Source organism: Hemitrygon akajei, chromosome 21 (assembly GCF_048418815.1).
Source record: "Hemitrygon akajei chromosome 21, sHemAka1.3, whole genome shotgun sequence".
Lineage (NCBI taxonomy): Eukaryota > Metazoa > Chordata > Chondrichthyes > Myliobatiformes > Dasyatidae > Hemitrygon > Hemitrygon akajei.
The window spans coordinates 17,092,349-17,115,057 of NC_133144.1; the positions used below are offsets into that span (position 1 = coordinate 17,092,349).

The window sequence follows — 22,709 nt, forward strand, 5'->3', positions numbered from 1 at the left end:
TTTATTCATCCCCATGGGGAAATTCAACTTTTTTTCCAATGTCCCATACACTTGTTGTAGCAAAACTAATTACATACAATACTTAACTCAGTAAAAAAAAATATGATATGCATCTAAATCACTATCTCAAAAAGCATTAATAATAGCTTTTAAAAAGTTCTTAAGTCCTGGCGGTAGAATTGTAAAGCCTAATGGCATTGGGGAGTATTGACCTCTTCATCCTGTCTGAGGAGCATTGCATCGATAGTAACCTGTCGCTGAAACTGCTCCTCTGTCTCTGGATGGTGCTATGTAGAGGATGTTCAGAGTTATCCATAATTGACCGTAGCCTACTCAGCGTCCTTCGCTCAGCTACCGATGTTAAACCCTCCAGTACTTTGCCCACGACAGAGCCCGCCTTCCTTACCAGCTTATTAAGACTATAATCTGTTCATTTTTACTGTTAGTGGGATAATGAAGTTTCTTTCTGCTCATCAAGCAACTGCCTGCATTTGCTGCTAATATATTTTGGTTTGTTTTCTAGGGGTTGGTGGGATAGAGAGTGAAGCAGTTATGCTGGGCCAGCCAGTTATCCTGACCTTACCTGAGGTAGTTGGATGTAAGCTGGTAGGAACCACCAACCCTTTAGCTACATCCATTGATGTTGTTTTAAGTGTTACCAAGGTAAGGAGAAACTTTGATAACATTTCTTGAAATATTCTTCATAATGTTTACCAGATTTCAGACAAAGAGAAAAGTATGTATTAATTTTTCCCAATTCATTTCTTGCAGCAACTTCGACAGGTTGGAGTTTCTGGAAAGTTTGTAGAGTTTTTTGGTCCAGGAGTGTCCCAGCTGTCTGTGGCAGATAGAACAACAATAGCAAACATGTGTCCTGAGTACGGTGCTACTGTGAGCTTTTTCCCAGTTGATGATATTACTTTAAGCCACTTAAAGCAGACGGGTGAGGCAAACTGGAGAATTGTGGAATTATTCAAGTTGCATGTAATTTATTTCCCTTCAACTTCTTAAGACTTTTCTAATTTAATAGGTTATGATGAAAAGAAACTTGAAGCTGTGAAAACTTATTTAAAAGCTGTGAAACTATTTAGAGACTATCAGAATTCCTCAGAAGACCCAGAGTATTCACAGGTAATTAATTTTAATAGGATGAGTGAGATCATAAGTGGTATAATGCTAATGAGCTGAAGTACAGAAGCCTGAGGCAAATTATGTTGATTTCTTTTGTACTTGGTTATTTATCTGACATCAGAAGCCATTCAGTTCATTGGGATCATACTGGCTTCCAACGGTGTCATTCACTGTTCTATTTCTGTCTGTCCTGCATATTATTCTTTCATTTATGTTCTTTTTTTGCTTATTTAACTACATCAGGGTATAGTTTATACTTGGCTTCCCACATCTACCCAACTGTTTGGAAACAGGATAAGTACAAGGAAATATGCTGCTCTTTCATTCACTAAAATCATGGCTTAATTTCTACAGCAACACATCCTTGAGCTACCCCCATATTTCTTGATACCTATAATCCAAAACTTTTGTTAGCCTGAAGTTTGCAGCAGCATAGTTACCAACAGCAGTAGACACTCCTCCAAACTCCAGAGGGAAAAAAATAGGCTTATTCAGTTTCCTATCCCCCCTTGACATTCAATCTAGTATCTTTCCTTCGGCAAGGAGACAACCTCAATGCAATCTCAGTAAATCCCTTTTCAATAAATGTATGTTTTACGTACCTAATTGCCTGCTGTTCGTGCATGTAGGCTTTCCCTGTTCGTACACTCTTATATCTACCTGTCTGACCAAGCTTTTGGTTGCATCATAACATTTTTTGTGAAGTTTGATAGCATTACTGTAGCATTCCTTGCAATGTTTTGTCATGTGGAAAAGTCCATATATAAAAGTCCAATATAACTTCTAGTTGTATGACATTCATTATATTGCTGTTTTGTCAGATTGCTTTAATGATGCTGATTTGGGTTAATGACTCTAGATATTATCATACACTTAATTGACTTCTATGCCATATCTTTTGTGAAGTTATATGATCCTAAGATGTTTGGTATGTTCCCTCTGAGTATAAAGGAGGTAAGCACCACGTCTTATGTGGGACAAAAATTTTTTTAATGAGTATTCCAATCAGCATTCTAAAGTGTGAAACACTAGTAAGTGGCACTTGAGAATTAAGTTATTTGTCTAGAATTGCTGATTTTGGAGCAAAAAAACTTTGGACACATTTGTATTTTATTGTTGATTAGCTGATCTATTTAAAGGCTGTTCAGTATTTGCTGATTATCTCCTGACTCTGTCCTCAGGTTATAGAATTAAACCTGTCAGCTATTGTCCCGTATGTGAGCGGTCCAAAGCGGCCACAAGACAGAGTAGCAGTCACTGATATGAAGAAAGATTTCCAAAACAGCTTGAATGAAAAGGTACGTCCTGTTGGAATTACTTGAAAATCTACATGTAATTGTTGAAAGTCCATTGAGTTTGTTACCATAGAGACCGCTTGGGGCTGTGGAGAATGAGCGGCCAAAAAGTGTCGAGGCAATAACAGCCTCCATCACATCTAATGAGAGGCAGAGGGAAAGACCATACAATGCAGGTGCTCTATCAGGGTATGGAGCGGTTGGCACGAGACTACATTAACAACCCATACTCGTTGTGCCCTCTAGGTTTCCACCTTTAGCCTTCCCATCCCACTGCTGACTGGCTGCCCAGTGCTGCCTCGACTCACTGAGTCGTGGCAATCTCACTGCTGGGTGTCAGCTCAGTTCCTGACACAGATACGTGTTGCAGTGGGTCGATGGACAAGATTTAGGCCTGATTCCTGTCACAGTATCACTCTCAGGAACGTCGTGTTGTCATTCTCAGTGCTTATTCCATTAGTGCTCCCATTCTTGGCAGCCAGAATCTAAGCAACATACCTGAGTAAATAGAAGGAAAATGTGATTGAATTTTGCAAACTCTCATGCATGTTATTACAAAATAATTAAATTTGTAATTCATTATTTCAAGGAACTGAAGGGTACAGGTAAACTCTAATGATCCTGCATGATCAGAACATGGGTAGTGCTGAAATGGCAGATTTTCCAGATTGTTCGAAGCTATGTTAATAATATCCCAATATGGTTTCAATTCACTTTCCACCCCAATGTCATGTAGATTTATAGTAAGGTTTCCTGTGAACCCTGTAAGTTTAAAGAAAGTGATGAAATAGAGGTCCTGGTGAGTGGAAAGTAAGCACACAGAATATCATCTTGTGAGCCAGACACCAAACCATCAGGATTTCCAGTGGTTAGATGATGGGTTAAATGATACATTAGTTCTGTAGATCATTCAAACTCCCTGTGACTGATGTGTATAATAATTACACATATTATAATACAGTAAGGGGGAACTGAAATTCCGTGACTAGGTAAAAATCCAACTCCATCACCAGTCCATGCTTGGTTAGCTGTTCTCAGCTGTGCCTTCCTTTGCAGTATTGTCCTTTATCTCAGCACCTTGAGTTAGATGTGGTATCCGATCACAAGATTTTGCTTAGTAATGTGCCATTTCCCTGCCCCATTTATTGTTGAATAATATTAAGGCCTGCACATGGTTAATTTGCTCATTGAGGAATTTCTGGCAGTGAGTTGAGCCCTAAACCTGGGCAAATATCAACAATTTGGGGCAGTGGGGGGTGGTGGGGTGGGGGGTGGTGGGAGTGATTGAGTGAGTCGTGACTGGAGCATGTTTATTTTACAGTCATTAAAATTTGATTGTGTACTTTGTACTGGATGTTTGTTTTTTCCAACCCATAGCTTCCCAAATTGGGTTTGTAACTGCATTCTATATTTCATTTTGTGCAGATTGGTTTTAAGGGTTTTCAGATTCTTCCAGAAAAACAGAAAGAAATTGTCGCCATTGAGTTTGAAGGAAAAGATTATAATCTTGCTCATGGGTCTGTTGTCATCGCTGCTGTAATAAGCTGCACAAATAATTGTAATCCAGCCGTCATGCTTGGGGCAGGTAAAGTATCTCTTTATGATCATTTTATTATAAAGTTACTATTTTGCATTTGAAAATTCGTTGTCATAGAAAATTGGTGTAGCCAAAGATGAATACATGTTGCATTTACATAGAAACATAGAAAACCTACAGCACAATACGGGACCTTTGGCCCACAAAGTTGTGCCGAACATGTCCCTACCTTAGAAATTACTAGGTTTACCTATAGGCCTCTATTTTTCTAAGCTCCATGTACCTATCCAAAAATCTCTTAAAAGACCTTATCGTAAATGCCTCCACCGCCATTGCCGGCAGCCCATTCCACGCACTCACCACTCTCTGAGTAAAAAAACTTACCCCTGACATCACCTCTGTACCTACTCCCCAGCACCTTAAACCGGTGTCCTCTTGTGGCAACGATTTCAGCCCTGGGAAAAAGTCTCTGACTATCCACACTATCAATGCCTCTCATCATCTTATACAGTGAGCTTGGATCTTCTAACTGTAAAATGCCAATAAAATGAGTGTGGCTAATAGATCCTAATTCCCAGAAAAGCAACAGCTTAGAGCTTGCAAACCTAGCAGGGTTGACTTTCCAAGATGGTTTGGGGTTTTGGTGTAGATGGAGAAGGGATAAATGGGAAATGGGAGCTGTACCTGAGGCAGTGGCAAGATATTTTTGAGGTGAAGATGAGCTTTGTCATTGAGACCAGTAGTCTGATTGCCTTTTTACCTACTCTTGCCCAAACCCCATGCCCTCACAGATGTCACAGTTTCAGGGGGATTCTGAGCATTCCAGCTTTCTGCCCAGCCAGGACAATTGGAATTAGTGGATTTGCCACCCTGGGGACAGAAATACTGTGGAGCTTTTCCACAGTTTTAATTAATACAAATGGCAGGAGCCAAGTTGGTTCCATTCGGATGCTGGACACTAGTAGCCAAAATGTTGGATTCTGAAAGATGACTAATCAAAATGTTGCGAGCTTGTTCTGACCAATCTGGAACAATGAATAACAAAGCCTTTACTGTTATTTCATTTTTATACTGAAGGAGTGCTATGCCATTGAGGTTATGTTTCAAATGAACCACTAAATTGAAACTCCATCCAACCCCTCAGATGGGGTTCAAGGATTTCCTGACCAATTAAAGGTGGTGGGAACCAATATTCAGCCTTCATCCAACTCCCAGTGTCAAGCAGTGTATTAACTGGTATTTGTGGGGATTTGCTATGAGCAAAGATTAGATGATGCTTCTACAGTAGAAAGAGACAAAAGAGAGGGGTGATGTACTATATGCTAAGGAATGAATAAAACAATGCAAGCTAAATCTTACAATTTTTTAAATTGTGAAAGAACAGAGACCTGGGAGTATTTGGTAGCAGCCCTGGTTGACTGAGTACATGAGATCCTGTGCCTTTAACTAGGTACAGCAGTCTGCAAGTTCTAGTAACTGGTTAAATCACTAGTATCCTATTCCAGTTACTGCACATTGGGAGTGATGTGAAAGATGCAGAAGTGAAAAATAGTTTTGTGGATGAAGGATTATGAACTGACCATTGACGCTGTCGTCTGCTCCTTAGTAAAGATAAAACAAGGGGTGTAGTGATTGGTGAAAAGATCTGAACTGATGTGACAATTTCATTGAAGCAAATAAGTGGTTTGTATTTGGAATGTGCCACCAGGTGGCAGAGAGGATATAAATTCTGTTGGAACCTGTGAAGTATTGCAGATCTCACTGGCTTGCTCTTCAGGAAGGCAGGTGCAGACTCAGTGGGCTGAAAGACTTGTATCTGCAGTTGCAACTCTTCAGGACATGCTTAATGGGCAGAGCATTTAGCTTTTTAAAAGTTACAATCCCCCTTTCACATGGATTTGAGGTTTCCGTTAATTCTTCTGATTTCATGAAAGGTCCTAATGTGTGTTTAAATATTTTCTCCAGGTTTGCTGGCCAAGAAAGCCGTTGAAGTGGGCTTGTCTGTAAAACCTTACATTAAAACCAGCTTGTCTCCTGGAAGTGGGATGGTGACGTATTACTTGAATGCCAGCGGTGTGCTCCCTTATCTGCATAGCCTTGGGTAGGTGTTTTCATGTGTGTGGCTCTCCTCACTAATGGGGTTAAGCTAGCTCCAATATAATTTCCACTGAGGGTGAGATACCAGGAGAGAGAATTTTCTCGGTGGATTTGGCACTTCTGGTTTAAGATGGTGCTGGTGAAACGCAGTGACGCCTCACTGATGGCAAACAAATCTAACTACTCTACTTTCTCTTCCCAACAATCACCGCAATCAGTAGCCTGTAACTTTCCTTTTGGAGCTGAGCTTCTGAACTGCCTGTGCGACCTGTCATTTTTGTTATGGGAACTGAAGTCTTGAAGGTGCGGGAAGGTTGTGATTGACTTGTATGGGCCAAATTGAGGCTGTGGAGCCCAGGCCGGAGAGCATATTGAAGCAGCAAAGCCCAGGTCTGAGAGCAAGAAATTAGCTGATGTTTGGCCGATTTGAGTGCTGGGCAGATTGAAAGGGTGATGGTGTTGGGGCCGGTGTACAGCTCTCTGCTTGGCGAGGTTTACTCGTGTGTCTGCTGAAACTAATGGGCTCCTGGATCAGTTGCAGTGATGACTGGCTTCACAGCTGTGGACTGACTGTCATAAACTTTAGTTCTGAATGTTTTACTTTTGAAATTGCTTACTTTTTATTGTTTGCACGATTTTTTTTGTTGCACATTGTGTGTTTTTTGACGGTCTTTTTAAAATAGGTTTCTTTGTTTTGTGGCTGCCTGTAAGGAGACAAATCTCAAGGGTGTATATAGTATATGTGCTTTAAAATGTAGTTTGAAATTTTGAAGATTCTGTAACAGATTGTATTTGTTATTCATGGTCAGAAGATTGTCAGGTAGCAAGCACTTCCTCTGTCAGTATCCAGTAGGTTACTCTGCACACTTTTCTAATTTAAAACATGTAGCAAGTGAGACCTACAGCAGCTTTACCAACCTTGCAAGTAAAAGTTATTTCTAATTTGTGTGTGAAGGGTTGGGTGGTTGAGTAGCTGAAAAACAACAGAATTAAGTTGTTCCTGAGTTGTGAGTTATTATTTAAGGATGCAGACTTTAAGCAGGGTGTCCTGGTAATCTGGTTGTTACTCTAGGAAGTTGCGTTCTCATTTTCAGTACAAATGTTTGGCATTCATTTCAAGGGGAACAGAATGTAAAAACAAAGAGATAATGCTGAGGCTTTATAAGACACGAGTCAGGCCTCACTTGGAGTATTGTCAACAGTTTTGGGCCCATATCTCAGAAAGAATGTGTTGTCATTGGAGAGAGTCCACAGGAGGTTCATGAGGATAATTCCAAGAATGAAGGGGTTAATGTTTGAGGACCGTTTGGCAGCTTTGGGCCTGTACTCACTGGAACTTAGAAGAATGTGGGGCATCTCATTGAAACCTACCAAATGTTGAAAGGACTAGAGAAGGTGGATGTGGAGAGGATGTTTCCTGTGGTGGGGTATTCAGAACTAAAGGGCACAGCCTCAAAATTGAGGGGCAACCTTTTAGAACAGAGGTAAGGAGAAATGTTTTTAGCCAGAGAGTAGTGAATCTGTGGAATCTGTTTAAGCCAAGTCTGTGGGTATATTTAAAGCAAAAATTGATAGTTTCCTGATTGGTCAGGCATCAAATGTTATGGTGAGAAGGTGGTTGAGTGGGATCCAGGGTCAGCCTTGATGGAATGGTGGAGCAGACTCGATGAGCTGAATGGCCTAATTTTATTCCTATGTCTTATGATCTTATGGTCTAAGTATAAACAAGAAAAAAAATCACGTCCATGTATTAAGAAGTAGTGCTGAAGCCTACAGGTAGGTTCAACAGGTGGGTGAGCTACCCCCTGACCTGGAAAATGGGTTGTGAATTGAAGAAATAATCACTCATGACTCAGCAATAGAAAAGATAAAATAACAACAAAGTGCAGGAAGTATTCAGGAGGTCAGGCAGCATCTGTAGGAGAGGGTCAGAGTTAATGTTACCCTTTAGCAGACTCCGCAACTTGAAATATTAGCTCTGTTTGTCTTTCTTACTCACTGAGCGTTTCCAGCATTTTTTGATTTTGTTTTAGATTTCCAGAATCTCTAGTTTTATATTTTCATTGATAAATGTAGTTAAAGGGAATAACAACACTTGTCTGTCTTTTTGAAACAGGTTTGAAGTCATTGGTTATGGGTGTGCAACCTGTGTTGGGAACACTGCCCCTTTACCGGACTCCGTGATCACAGGGATCAAACAGGTAAAACCAGGTGTTTATGGTATGACTCTATGGTGGAGTTTTATTTCCTTCATGACAGCAGATGAATGTGCACTAAGAGTGTTACCAACAGTTTCCAAATGATTTTACCATTTAGATATAGAATATGCAACATTATTGTGGAACATATTATGAGGCATATTCTCTGGGGACGGGTGAATATATACCAAGTAAATCTTGGATTTCAGCATTTTGTAATGAAAGTGTACACTATTTGGCCAAAACCTTTAGGATCTGAGTATTTCTTATGCATGCTTTCTGTCTCTCCCTCCACTCCCACCCCTCTTTGTGCCTGTCTCCCTTTCCCCCTCCTGTTTTTTCTTTAAGATGTTCCTAAGTCATTGCTATATTCCTATTTATAGTAATCCTCTGCCTTATATTGTAGATCTGATCAATGCAGACTGATTTGCTCTTTTTCCCTCTTTGGTACAGGGTGACTTAGTTGCATGTGGAATTTTATCAGGAAATAAAAACTTTGAAGGTCGCCTCTGTGACTGTGTTCGTGCCAACTACCTCGCCTCTCCTCCTTTAGTGGTAGCGTATGCCATTGCTGGCACAGTTAATATAGACTTTGAAAAGGAGCCTTTAGGTAAGCATTCAGTCTGTCAATGAACGTTTACATATTGAAAGCTTCATTTTGATTAATTTGAAAAAAAAAACATGGAAGTAATATTTTGCCATTGCTTGTAAGGTGTGAATTCTGAAGGGAGAGAAATCTACCTGCGTGATATTTGGCCCAGCAGGGAAGAAATCCAGCAGGTAGAGGAGCAGCAGGTGATCCCGTCCATGTTCAGAGAACTGAGAGACAAATTAGAGGTTGGTAATTGTTTGGTTTTGAAGCTGAAGGGAGTAAAACTAAGGTGCAGCAGTTATCTTGCTGTCTGTGATATTTCTACAGTTAGTGTAGGCCAGACTGGATTGGTGTCAATGTATCCTGTAACCTAATTCTGTTCCTATTCCTACCATACCTGCCCTGGTGTAAATATGACAGGGGTTGAGGAGTCATACAGAGGACCCATGCCAACCAGAACATTTTGCATACTGCCATATTTTTGATGCAGAAGACTACACTCTCCATGACTCCAGCAATGAATTATTTATTAAATATTAAACAATAGTTTTGAGCAGAAGGGGAAATTTAAAACGGACCTGAGGGCCAACTTGGTGCAGAAGTCGGTGCATAAATGGAATGAGCTGCCAGAGAAAGTACTTATAGCACGTACAATAACAACAGTTAAAAGACATATGGATAAGTACATGGTTAGAAGGATATGGGCTAAACACAGACAAATGTCACAGGCTAGTTGAGGTGGGCACCTTGGCTGGCATGGACGAGTGAGGCCTGCTCTCATGCTGTACAACTCTGTCATTTACTGATAGCCGGTGCAAGAGACGTGTGGTAAAAGCAAAATTTTGTCAATGTCAAAACAACAAATGTGATTTTGTGTCACAAGCCATGATGTAAGAAATGTACCCGGATGAAAGATGAGGTGCCATTATTTGAGCTAATGTTGGACATCATTGGAGCAATGTAGGAAGTCAAAGACAGATCAAAATGGGAGGTGGAGATGGAAAATGAAAGCACAGGAGCTTAAGGTTGCAGACTGGAAGTGTCCTGCGAAAGAGTCATTTCAGATCGCATCATTCCACTCCCCTCTAATCAGATAATAAGAAATCACAAGTAACCTTTTTATTGCTTTACTTAAAGGAATCTGAACATGTCAGTAGTATTCAGCAGTATCTTCTTTTCCTTCCTAGAAAGGAAACAGTCGCTGGAATGCCTTGGAAGCTCCAGAGTCACTTCTCTATCCTTGGGATTCAAAGTCAACTTATATCAGATGTCCTTCATTTTTTGATAAACTTGTAAGTGATATTTTAATAATCAGGAATGCTGTCCCTCTATCTGCCACTCTATCCATCCTCATTTTGTTACTCTTTGATCTTGAGACTTAGCAATGGTTGCATTGTTTTAATAAATGAGCAGAGCGCTGCAAAAGTGCAAAATGGTTCAAACCAACAAGTGGTACAAATCTATCCAAATAACCCTTTGGGAGGGGCAATTATGGAGTCACTACCATTGCCTTCCTCCCCATTACGGGAAGTACTTGAAGAATTAAGTGCACGATGGCCATTTGGGTAGCTTTTTAAGATGTATATAGGTGGAGATGGTAAAGGACAGCAATGAGTGGGAAACGGACACAAGGAACTGCAGGTATAGAATCTGCCACAACAGTGGGTTCAGCCAGCATCTGTGAGAGGCATGGAATTGTCATCGTTGTGACAAGGTGAGCAGCAAAGACTTAGCAAATCCTGGCTTCATCTGTGGAAGAGCTTCACCATGCTCTCTGCACAAGGTGCTTTATGCCAGCTTTTGTTTCCTGTTTAGAGAAATGCAGCTTGATAATTGAGAGCTTTCATCGTGAACCCAAACAATTTAAAACTTAAGTCTGTGTCAGGCCATAGCTGAAGTAGAATTTCATCACTGACTGGAAAATAGCTGCAATGTGTTGTGCCCAGCTAATTGAATTTGGTTCCATTAACTTCAGCCGTTGCCGTTTTGCTCAAGCTATGAGGTTCCCATTCTCCTCCTATATGAATTTATGCATTCAATTTCTCCCCAGTGAATACGTAGAAAAGGATAGCTGGAAATTTTACACTCAATAAATTCTGCTTTTCTTTACAGTTGAACTTTCTTTTCTTTCTTTCTTTCTTTCCTTCTTTCCTTCCTTCCTTTCTTTCCTTCTTTCCTTCCTTCTTTTCTTTCCTTTCTTTCTGTTCCAGAATATTAGACTGTGATTTAGTAGCTAATATGAAACCATCCTTTAATAGAGTATAATGAACCAGCTGAATATTTTTTCATTTAACAATGATTTAGGTGATTTTAGACTGTAGCATGGTGTAGTTAGATTGCTAGAATCATATTTCAAATGTCAGCAGTCAAAATATTTAAATCAACTCACACAAAATGCTTGAGGAATTCAGCTGGTCAGGTAGCATCTTTGAAAATGAATAAACATTGACATTTTGGGCCAGGACTCTTTATCAAGACTAGAAAGAAAGGGGGGGGGGGGGGGGAGAGAGAGAGGTCAGCAGGAGACGCTCATGGAGTGAACACTGTTTCAGATTCGCTCCATAACCTTTACTTTTAACCCTTATTTAACTTATTTTTACCTACACCAAAAGATTCTTGCTACTTTTTTGGACTTAGCTTTAAGAGTTTATTGTGAATTTTTGAAGAAATACAGAAATGGCTCTTAGATCTAAAGGGCGAGAACCTGGGAAGGATCCTAACGGGAACGGGAAAAAGACTGATCCTAAGCGCACTGAATTGACATGAAATGTTATTGGAGGTTTTAAATCAAAAATTTGAAGAACAACGACAAATTTTTAAACAAGATATAAAGGCTTTTCAAGATTATATGGATAAGATGGATTCAGTAGTTAACCAGCAGCAAGTTCTAATCGCAACTCTGCAAGAAGATGCTCGGAAGCAAGACTTGATAATTGAAAAACTGCAGCAGAACTTACTTTCGACGATTAAACAGGTCGAAACACTTAAAGCCAAGAGTGTGGACTTTGAGAATCGGTCCAGAAGACAGAACCTACGCATACTTGGTCTCCCGGAAGGTATTGAACAAGGGGACCCCTCAAAGTACTTTGCTCAACTTTTAAAGGATACGTTCCCTTCTTTATTCCCAGACAGTCCTCCGTTACTCGATTGCGCTCACAGAATTATGCGTCGATCACCAAGTGCTTCAGCTAAACCACCGGTTGTAATTGTCGGATTTCACTATGTGCATGTTAAAGAGCAACTTATTCGTGTGGCTCAGCGTGTAGGGATGGTCAAATTTCAAGATCACAATTTTCGATTAGTAGAAGATTTTAGTCCAGAAGTAATGAAGGCAAGGCTTCTTTTTAAACCTCTGATGTCCGAATGTTATGAGAAAAATCTAAAACCTGCGCTCTTATACCCTGCGAAGCTCAGAATTTCGCCTCCGAATGCACCACGGCGTGTTTTTTTTTCTACATCTGAAGCGAGAAGCTTTCTGAATGAGAACTTCCCTACTGCTACGGATTCTCATCTCTAATAAATGAGTGATTTTGATCGTGCAAGATGGTTTTTATTTCCAAAACCAGATTTTGTTTCTGGCTATTGGTGTAGGTTTACTCTATATTTTATACTCTAGTTAAAGTTTTTTTCTGACATACTAATCTTTTTATTCAACTTACTTCAACCACTGTACTTTATCTTTGGTCATTATTATTAATCCTTCGAAGGTGAATTTTTTTTTTACTAAGATGGCGGTTTCTTCTCTAAAATATTTTTGGTTTTTTTTGATTTTGCCATTTTTTTCTCTCCTTCCTATAATGCATCTCTTATCACAGTTTAAATTTTTTTGGTTTGTTTGGGTTTTAACCCGATTTATAAGTTACTAGTGATTATAATTTTGTTTTTTTTTACTACCAATTATATTAAGAAGTTTGGTTTTAGTATAGTGATTATTTTTTTTTAGAGTTTGGGTGGATCTTTTTTTTATCCTTTATATATGGAGTTGTCTTCTGCTGATATGGGGGTAGATTTAGTTTCATCTTTCCTTTTTCCCAGCCTATCCCTGGCTGGGGTGGTCTTTTTTTTTCCTCTTGGGTGGGGGGTGGGAGCTCTTTTTCTAAATCTTATGTTTCTTACATTAGTTTTTTTTAGTTTTTTCATTTGGGCTGATTTTAAACTACTAAAATGTCCGCGATGTCGTCACTTCCGGGTCCGCCCCTTATTTTTGTTCCTCTTCCGGGTGCATGAGTTCATAATTTGGTTAACCCTTTATATACCAAAGGGTTGATTTAGAAATATGGCTCAGACCATTAATTTTGTCTCTTGGAATACTAATGACTTAAACCATCCGATTAAACGGAAAAAGATTTTCAAAGTATTCCAAAGACTTAATGCTCATGTTATTTTTGTACAAGAAACTCATGTGAGGAAAGAGGACAATTGTCGCTTTTTTTAGGTTTTGGAGGGGTCAACAGTATCATTCGAATTCGAATGCCAAAGTAAAGGGAGTTTCAATTTTTATTGACTCCTCTATTGCATTTGTCCAACATGATATCTTTTCGGATCCGAATGGTAGATTTGTGTTAATTACTGGCTTACTTTTTAACAAAAAGGTTGCTATGGTTAATGTTTATACTCCAAATGTGGATTGTCCCGATTTTTTAAAGTTCTTATTTGCTTCTCTACCTAATCTAAATGAATATAAGTTAATAATGGGTGGTGACTTTAATTGTTGTTTAAATCCTTTGATGGACAAATCTATATCTACTCAGACTTTACCTAATAAGTCGGCCACTTGTATTAACTCTTTTTTGACTGATAATGGAATTTCGATATTTGGAGATTTCGGTATTCTAAGGACAAAGAGTTTTCATTTTTCTCACATGTTTATCATTCCTACTCGAGAATTGATTACTTTTTTATTGACTCTTGTTTTATTCCATCGGTAATTGGTTGTAATTATGATATTATAGCCATCTCTGACCATACTCCATTAAAACTTTCTATTAAATTTACGGATACAGCTTCTAGTGCTAGACAATGGCGATTTGATTCTACCTTACTGCAAGATCTGGATTTTATTAAATTTATGAAGGAACAGATCGATTTCTTCTTTTCAACTAATTCCACGAAGGATATTTCTTGCGGAACACTTTGGGACACTTTTAAAGCATATATACGTGGGCAGATTATCTCCTACTCTGTTGGTCTGAGAAGATGCATTAAGAAGGAAACTCTTTTATTGGTTGATAAAATTAAAGAGATTGACAAGAAATATTCGATTACTCCTAGTCAGGAGCTTTACAAACAAAGGGTTGAACTTCAAACGGAACATAGTTTATTACTTATATCTTCGATTGAAAATCAATTAATGAAAACCAGATCTGATTTTTATATACATAGTGATAAATCGGGTAAACTGTTAGCTAGTCAATTGAAGAATGCTTTGGTTAAACGTCAAATTACTAAGATCCGTCAGCAGAATGGGGATCTGACAGTTAACCATGATGAGATAAATAAATAATTTCAAGATTTTTATACCTCCCTGTATCATTCCGAATTCCCTCATGATCGTAATACCAGGTGTGATTTTCTTGGGAAATTGAATTTTCCAAAATTATCATCAGATGATCTTTCAATATTAGAAACTCCTATTACGGATGCAGAAATTAAAGGGGTTATTTCCCCTATGAATTCTGGGAAAGCACCAGGTCCAGATGGGTATACAGTAGAATTTTTAAAATGTTTTTCCGCTACTCTTTCTCCTTGGTTATGCAGGGTTTTTGAAGAAGCAATTAGATTGGGTAATTTGCCACAATCTTTTTATAGAGCTTCCATTTCTTTAATATTGAAGAAAGATAAAGACCCTACTGACTGTGCATCCTATAGACCAATATCTTTATTGAATGTAGATTCCAAGATCTTTTCCAAGTTACTGGCATCCAGGCTGGAGAAGGTATTACCCCAAATTATTTCGGAAGATCAAACTGGTTTTATTAAAAATCGCTATTCTTTTTTCAATGTTAGGAGATTATTGAATATTGTTTATACTCCTTCACATAGCACTTCAGAATGTGTCATTTCATTAGATGCGGAGAAAGCATTTGATAGAGTTGAATGGCCATACTTATTTAATGTGCTTGAGAAGTTTAATTTTAGTCCGACATTCATTTCCTGGATTAAACTGATATATCATACTCCAGTAGCCTCGGTGCTTACTAACAATCAAAGATCTCCCTTTTTTCGTTTATTTCGGGGTACTAGACAAGGCTGTCCTCTTAGTCCATTATTATTTGATATTGCTTTAGAACACTTGGCAATTGCTACCAGAGAATCACAGAACATTTTTGGCATTAATCGTGGGACAGATATACATAAGTTATCATTATATGCAGATGATTTATTATTATTTATTTCTGATCCTGAGAAATCCATTCCTGCAGTTTTATCATTGTTGGCTCAATTTAGTGATTTTTCCGGGTATAAATTAAATCTTAATAAGAGTGAATTGTTTCCTTTAAATAGACAGGTTCCAATTTATGGAAATTTACCTTTTAAATTAGTTAATGACTCTTTTATTTACTTAGGGATTAAAATCACAAAAAACTATAAAGACTTATTTAAGGTTATTTTTTACCCTTAATCGATCAGATTAAATGTTTGTTTACTAAGTGGTCACCACTATCTTTATCTCTGATAGGTCGGATTAATGCTATTAAGATGGTTATTTTACCCAAGTTTTTATATATATTTCATGCGGTACCAATTTTTATTCTGAAATCTTTTTTTGCTAATGTTGATTCAAAAATTTCCTCATATATATGACAGAATAAAAATCATAGGTAAAATATATTTACAGAAGGCAAGGAAGGAAGGTGGATTGGCTTTGCCTAATTTTAGATTTTATTATTGGGCAGTTAATATCCGATATTTGATATATTGGTTAAAGGATTGGGATATATCTTTTAGCCCTCATTGGGTGAACCTGGAAATTAAATCTGTACAAGGATTTGCATTGGGTTCTATTTTAGGGACTTCTCTTCCCTTTGCTCTTTCTAAATTGCCGAAACGAATTGACAACCCGATAGTTAAACATACTTTACGTATATGGTTTCAATTTCAGAAATATTTTGGGTTGACACAGTTTGTTTTAAATATTCCTATTGTATCCAATTGCTTTTTTTATCCTTCTATTATAGACCAAGCTTATTCAGCTTAGAAGACTAAAGGATTACTACGATTTTCCGATTTATTTTTGGATAATTGTTTTATGTCTTTTGAGCAATTATCTAATAAATATAATTTGCCTAGATTTCATTTTTTTTGATATTTACAGATTAGGAATTTCTTAAATACTGTACTTCCTACTTTTCCAAATTTTGTGTCTTCAGGTATTTTGGAGAATTTGTTTGAACTAACTCCTTTTCAGAAAGGGCTAATATCAAAACTTTACTATATAATTATGAAGATACGTTCAGAGCCCTTTTATAAGGCTAAAAATGATTGGGAAAGAGAACGTAACCTTACTATCCCTATTGAGAATTGGGATAAAATTCTTCAATTAGTTAATACATCATCTATATGTGCTAAACATTCATTAATACAGTTTAAATTTGTGCACAGGGCTCATATGTCCAAGGATAAGTTGGCTCATTTTTACTCCTATATAAATCCTATTTGTGACAGATGTCATTCTGAGATAGCGTCTTTAACTCATATGTTCTGGTCGTGTTCGCTTTTGAAAAAATATTGGAAAGATATTTTTGATATTATTTCTGCGGTATTGAACATTGATTTACAACCTCATCCTATTACTGCAATTTTTGGTTTACCAATGATGGACTCACTCCATTTATCCTCTTCTGCTTGTTGAATGATTGCATTTCTTACATTAATGGCTAGAAGATCTATTTTGTTGAATTGGAAAGAAATTAATCCTCCTACCGTATTTCATTGGTTTTCTCAAACTATGTTATGTCTAAATTTAGAAAAAATTAGAAGTGGTGTATTTGATACTTCTATTAAATTTGAAAAGATATGGAGACCATTTATTCAATATTTTCATATGATGTAATATGACCCTGTTCCAAGCCTATTTGTTTTTCCAGTTTCGATTTTATATATGTTGAGAGGATCGGAGTTGACGACACTGATGATTTTGTATTTTTGTGAGATATTATAAACAGCCTTTTTTTTCCATTTTTTCTTTTTCTCTTTTTTCTTTTTTTGTTTTTTTTCCTCCTTATTAGATTATTAGATTAGTTTTTTTGCATAATTTTTTTTTCTTTTTCTTTTTTCTGTTTTTTTAAATATATATTATGATATACCTAGGTTTGCCTTGTTTATCTGTATATTGTATCGTCCATGATTTGGGAATACTCATTTATACTGTAATCATTGCTTATGTATTCTTTCATGTTCAGTTGAAATGTGTATGTTTGTAATCCCATTATCTATGTATCAATTTTATTTTGTTGATATTAATAATAATAATAAAAAGATTGAAAAAGAAAGAAAGAAAGGGGGGGGAATGCCAGAATAAAAAGGTGGGAGTAAGGGAAGGAGGACAAGCAAGAAGGTTGTAGGTGAAGTCAGGTGGATGGTAAAATTAAAGAGTTGGAGAAGAAGGAATCTGATAGAGGAGAGTGGGTGATGGGAGAACGGGAAGAAGGAGAGGAACCAACCAAGTGAGATGATAGGCAGGTGAGGAGAAGAGTAAGAGGCCAAGGTGGGGAATAGAAGAAAAGGAGAGGCGTAAAGAAAAAAAAAATTACCAGAAGGAGAAATTGATGTTCATGTCATCAGATCGGAGGCTACCCAGATGGAATATGAGCTGTTGCTCCTCCAACCTAAGAGTGGCAGAAGAGGAAGTCATGGACTGACTTGCAGAACTGCTATGGGGATAGGAATAAAAATGGTTGGCCACTGGAAATTCCGCTTTTGGCGGGTGAAGCACAGTGCTCGACAAAGCAGCCCCCCAATTTGCGTTGGATCTCTCCAATGTAAAGGAGGCCGCACCTGGAGCACCAAATACAATGGACTACCCCGACAGATTCACAGGTGAAGTGTTGCCTCATCTGGAAGGAATGTTCGGGCTTCTGAATGGAGGTGTGGCATCGCTTGCAGGGATATGTACCATGAGGGAGGTTAGTAGGAGCGATGAATGGACAAGGGAATCATGAAGGGAGCAATCCCTGCGGAAAGCGGAGAGGTCGAGAATGGGCGAGGGTAGGGAGTAAAGATAATTTTGGTGGTAGGGTCCCTTTGAAGATGGCGAAAGTTGTAAAGAATGATGTGTTGGATGCAGAGGCTCATGGGGTGGTAGGTAAGGATCTCTATCCCTGTTAAGGCGTTGGGAACATGGGGTGAGCGTGGGTGTCTGGGAATTGGAGGCAATGCGGGTGAAGGCAGCTTCAATGGTGGAAAGGCCCAATCCTGGGAACATATGTGGTAGAGACAAAGGAACTGAGGAAAGGGAATATCATTTTTACAGAAGGTAGGTTGGGAATCAGTAGGTTTAGGAAATGTATTGGTAGACAACTTGCCTCCAAATACGGAGATTAACAGATTAAAAGAGGGGAGAGAGGTCCATTTCTGAATGGACCTAGTGAATTTAAGGGCAGGGTGAACTGTTTGATGTAGCCAATGAAAAGGCAGGAATAGCTGGAACCCATGCGAGTGCCCATGTCTACCTCTTGAGTTTGGAGAAAGTGGGAGGAGCCAAAGGAGAAAATGCTGAGAGTGAGGACCAGTTCTGTCTGATGGAGGAGGGGACCTGGTTGGGTCTTTTGTAAAGAAAGAAGTGGAGAGCTTTAAGACCTTCTTGATGGGGGAATAGACGTGTATAGGGGCCGGACAATCATGGTGACAATGATTTGCTCAGGGCCAAAGAATTGAAAGTTGTTGAGGAAATTGAGAGCATGTGAAACGTCGCAGATGTGGATGGAAAGGGACAGGATCAAGTGGAATAGAATGGAGTTGAGGTCTTTAGATCTGTTGGTGGCTGAAATCATTTCCTATTCCCCAGCCTCTCACTTTTATCCCCTATTTGGAAGACAGTGGGCACATACTAGTCTTAGGAATGTTACCGTATACAAATTAAATGCAATCTTTACTGTAATTGTGAATGTGGTCTCAATCATTTATGTGTTGTCTTCATTTCAATTCATCTTTCCTTTTTCTTTCTTTAGACCAAAGAGCCCAGCTGCCCTCAGTCCATTGAAAATGCCCATGTCTTGCTACACCTGGGAGATTCTGTTACCACTGACCACATCTCCCCAGCTGGCAGTATAGCCCGTAACAGTGCTGCAGCTAGATATCTGACCTCCAGAGGGTAAGTTTGGGGCAGCATTTTCACTCTATTACTGTTCATTATGGTGTTTAAAGTGAGAATGTTAAATTTCTTATTAAAAGTATGCAAACTAAATAAACCAATTCAACTGAGTTGATTTAAAAAGAAAATATGATTATAAAAATCTGAAATAGAACTAAGTCTCTATTCTCTTTGAAAATAATGTTATTGATACAGTGTTGTTGTTAGAAAGGTTAAGCAGGAGTTGAAGATATTGTCAGCCATAAGTTGGAATCATTTTGGAGCTTACTAACTGAGAGGTTGTTTGAAGCAGTGACTCTCAGTGATATACTGAAACCTGCATTCGTCTGGACGAGTGGCTCCGACAATGCTTAGTGACTCTTTTTACAACCGGCAAGGATACAATATGTCAAATTTGGACTTTCTATGCTAAGTCCCATTTGCAATGCAGCTCATTAATTTATTCCTATGCTGTTCACTTTGCGTTGGATTAAATATTATAATTATAATTCTTTCTCTTTGTGAATTCACTTAAAACAATAACCCAGTTTACAAAGAGAAATTGTATGTAAATTCTTGTTTTTACCTTTAGCCTCACTCCCCGTGAGTTTAATTCTTATGGAGCCCGAAGGGGTAACGATGCTGTGATGACCCGAGGGACCTTTGCCAATATTAGGCTCCTGAACAAATTTATTGGCAAAACTGCACCTAAAACATTACACATACCTTCTGGTCAAACAGTAAGTACTTGGGATCATTTATACTTTAACAGAAGAATAAAATTGTTTGCATATTTCTCTTTATGCTCATGCTGTGTCCCTTTATTTTACCTTTGCAGCTCGATGTGTTTGATGCAGCAGAGCGATACCAGAGGGAAGGATTTTCATTAATCATCTTAGCTGGGAAAAAATATGGCTTGGGTAGTTCGAGGGATTGGGCTGCCAAAGGACCATATTTGCTGGTACAGTTCCTTTCTGTTGACTATAAGAACCACCATTAACTTCTGCTTTAATTTGCTAGTTTAATCCTCTTATATCCTCTGCAGGGCGTGAAAGCCATTCTAGCTGAGAGCTATGAGAAAATGCACAAGAATCACTTGATTGGAATGGGTGTCATTCCCCTTCAGTTTCTTCCAGATGAAAATGTAGATAAGCTAGGACTCACCGGAAAGGAGCGGTATACGATAATAATTCCTAAAGATTTGTCTCCAGGGATAACAGTGGATATAACGGTATGTGCAAAACTTTTAGTGTAGATTACTTTTTAAGCATTGCATGCTCTCTTTGGTTCTGCAAGTATAAATCAGAACTAAAGACAACCAAACCAAGGCAGCAACATCACAAATGGCTAGTGATATACGATGAAGTTTTGCAAGTAGCTCACAAAACTTCTAGATATATTTCTGAACTATTATCACTGCAATCTGAAGCTTATAATTTCACATTAAGAAACATACTTTTGAACAGTATAAACAAACTAGTGATTTTACAATCTCCTGAAAGACTTGGCAAACTTTACTCTTCAGAATGCAGACAGGACACCTTCAGGCAAATGAAGTTCGTTCATCACCCGAAGAGAGGAAAGAGGGGAGATCTTTAAGCATCAGGGTGTGAAACTTCTCTACCCATTATCTTGTGAACTCATGTACAGTTGCTAGAAAACAGTCTTTCCTCGAAAGGGATGATTGATATATGGGAGGGAAATGAGGGTTTACTATGTTCTCTGTTCCACTGATACATGGCTTACTCAAGCAATGCACCCTGAGTGTTCTCGATCTACTGGAAGGACTGAACTGCAGAATACTTGATGAAGACAAAGGGTAGGGGTTTGTGTTTCATGATAAGCTCTTAGTGGTGTTCGGACATAGTGGTCTTATGACACTCTTGTTCTCCTGACCTGGGACATCTAATGGTTAAGTGCCGTCATGTTACTTACTGAGAGAGTTCTCCTCCATGATGCTGACAGGAGTTTACATACACCCCAAAGGCAGATGTTAAGCAAACACTTTTACTGAGTATCGCATTTAGCAAAGAAGAAGCACCCTACCCTGACACCTTTCAAGTAATTGCCAGAGACTTCAATTAGGCTTACTTAAAGAAATCAATGCTCAATTTTCACATGCAGCACCAGGGGGTCTCAACACCCATGTCCACTGTTACACTATGAGCAGGAATTCTACCATTCCAACCCTAGACCACAGTTCAGGAAATCTGATCATCTGGCCGCCCTCCTCCTTCCGGCTAAAGAGCAAGGCACCCAAGGTAAGGACAACAAAGAGAGGCTACGGATTGGTGGACTGGGCCATTTTCAAGGACTCATCAGTGGATCTGAATGAATACGCCACGATTGTCACAGACTTTATAAAGGCACTTGTGGATAAGTATGTCCCACAAAATTATTCAGATTTCCCCAACCAAGCAATCCTCAATCTGCTGAAGACCAGATCAGAGGCGTTCAGGTCTGGCAATCCATGAAAGTACAAGAGGTCCAGTTACATTCTTCAGGAAGGCATCGCACATGCGAAGTAGCAATTCCGGACTAAACTTGAAGCACAGAAGGATGCTGGACTGTTGGGGCAGTGCTTGAATGCTATCACCTCCTACAAAATAAAACCAAGCAACATATGTGACAACAAGGGTTTGCCCCCAGCTGAGCTCAATACCTTTTATTCTTCCTGTGACCAACAGAATGGAGACACCTTCACGGTCTCACAAAGACCCTATGACTTAATTCGCTGAGGCGGATGTGAGAGCATCCCCCAGGAGGGTGAGCTCATGAAAAGCATCTGCCCAATCGATGTACTGACGACCTGTGCTAATCAACTGGCCGGAGTGTTTAACCTCTCAATTTGACAGTCTGAGGTACCCACCTGCTTCAAGCAGGCTTCAGTTATACTGGTGCCCAAGAACACTGCCTGAATGACCATTGTCCAGTAGAACTTTAATCCACTGTGATGAAGTGCTTTGAGAGGTCGGCGATGAAACATATCAACTCCTGCCTGAGGAGTGATTTGGATCCACTCCAATTTGCCTGCTGTAACAAGAGATCAACAGCAGATACCATTTCATTGGCTCTTCACTCAGCCCTGGAACATCTGCACAGTGATGCTGCTCATTGGCTATGGCTCTGCCTTCAACACTATCAACCCCTCAAAACTAAATCAATAAGCTGGAACATTCCTTGTGCATCTGGATCCTTGATTTCCTCGCTTACAGACCCCACAGCATCTCCTCCACTGTCACCATCAGCATAGATGCATCACAAAGGCTCTGTGTTTAGCTCCCTGTTCTACTCACATGGAGAGCTAGTAATGGAAGAACAAAGAAATATCAGTCTTCACCTGTCGTATGCCAGAAGTCCAAGAGTGTCAAGGGGCAGAAATGAGTATAGTTGCTATTACTAAAGAGAAGGTAGTTGGGGAGCCACACATACAAAATGTTGGAGGAACTCAGCAGGCCAGGCGGTATCTATGGAAAAGAGTACAGTCGATGTTTCAGGCTGAGACCCTTCAGCGGGGGTGGGGGGGGGAAGATGAGTAGAGTTAAAAGGTGGGAGGTGATAGCTGAAA

General features: G+C 39.0%; 1 protein-coding gene across 1 annotated transcript in view; it reads left to right on the plus strand.

Annotated features, from left to right (window-relative positions):
- ireb2 (iron-responsive element binding protein 2) overlaps positions 1-22,709 on the plus strand; it is a 72,043-nt gene that overhangs the window by 45,030 nt on the left and 4,304 nt on the right. The window contains exons 8-21 of the mRNA XM_073024888.1: positions 524-663; positions 772-943; positions 1,031-1,131; positions 2,313-2,429; positions 3,852-4,011; positions 5,929-6,064; positions 8,177-8,261; positions 8,712-8,868; positions 8,971-9,095; positions 10,038-10,142; positions 19,020-19,162; positions 19,734-19,881; positions 19,980-20,102; positions 20,187-20,372. Coding sequence (XP_072880989.1) covers positions 524-663; positions 772-943; positions 1,031-1,131; positions 2,313-2,429; positions 3,852-4,011; positions 5,929-6,064; positions 8,177-8,261; positions 8,712-8,868; positions 8,971-9,095; positions 10,038-10,142; positions 19,020-19,162; positions 19,734-19,881; positions 19,980-20,102; positions 20,187-20,372 — 1,898 coding nt within the window. The remainder of the gene's footprint in view (positions 1-523; positions 664-771; positions 944-1,030; positions 1,132-2,312; positions 2,430-3,851; positions 4,012-5,928; positions 6,065-8,176; positions 8,262-8,711; positions 8,869-8,970; positions 9,096-10,037; positions 10,143-19,019; positions 19,163-19,733; positions 19,882-19,979; positions 20,103-20,186; positions 20,373-22,709) is intronic.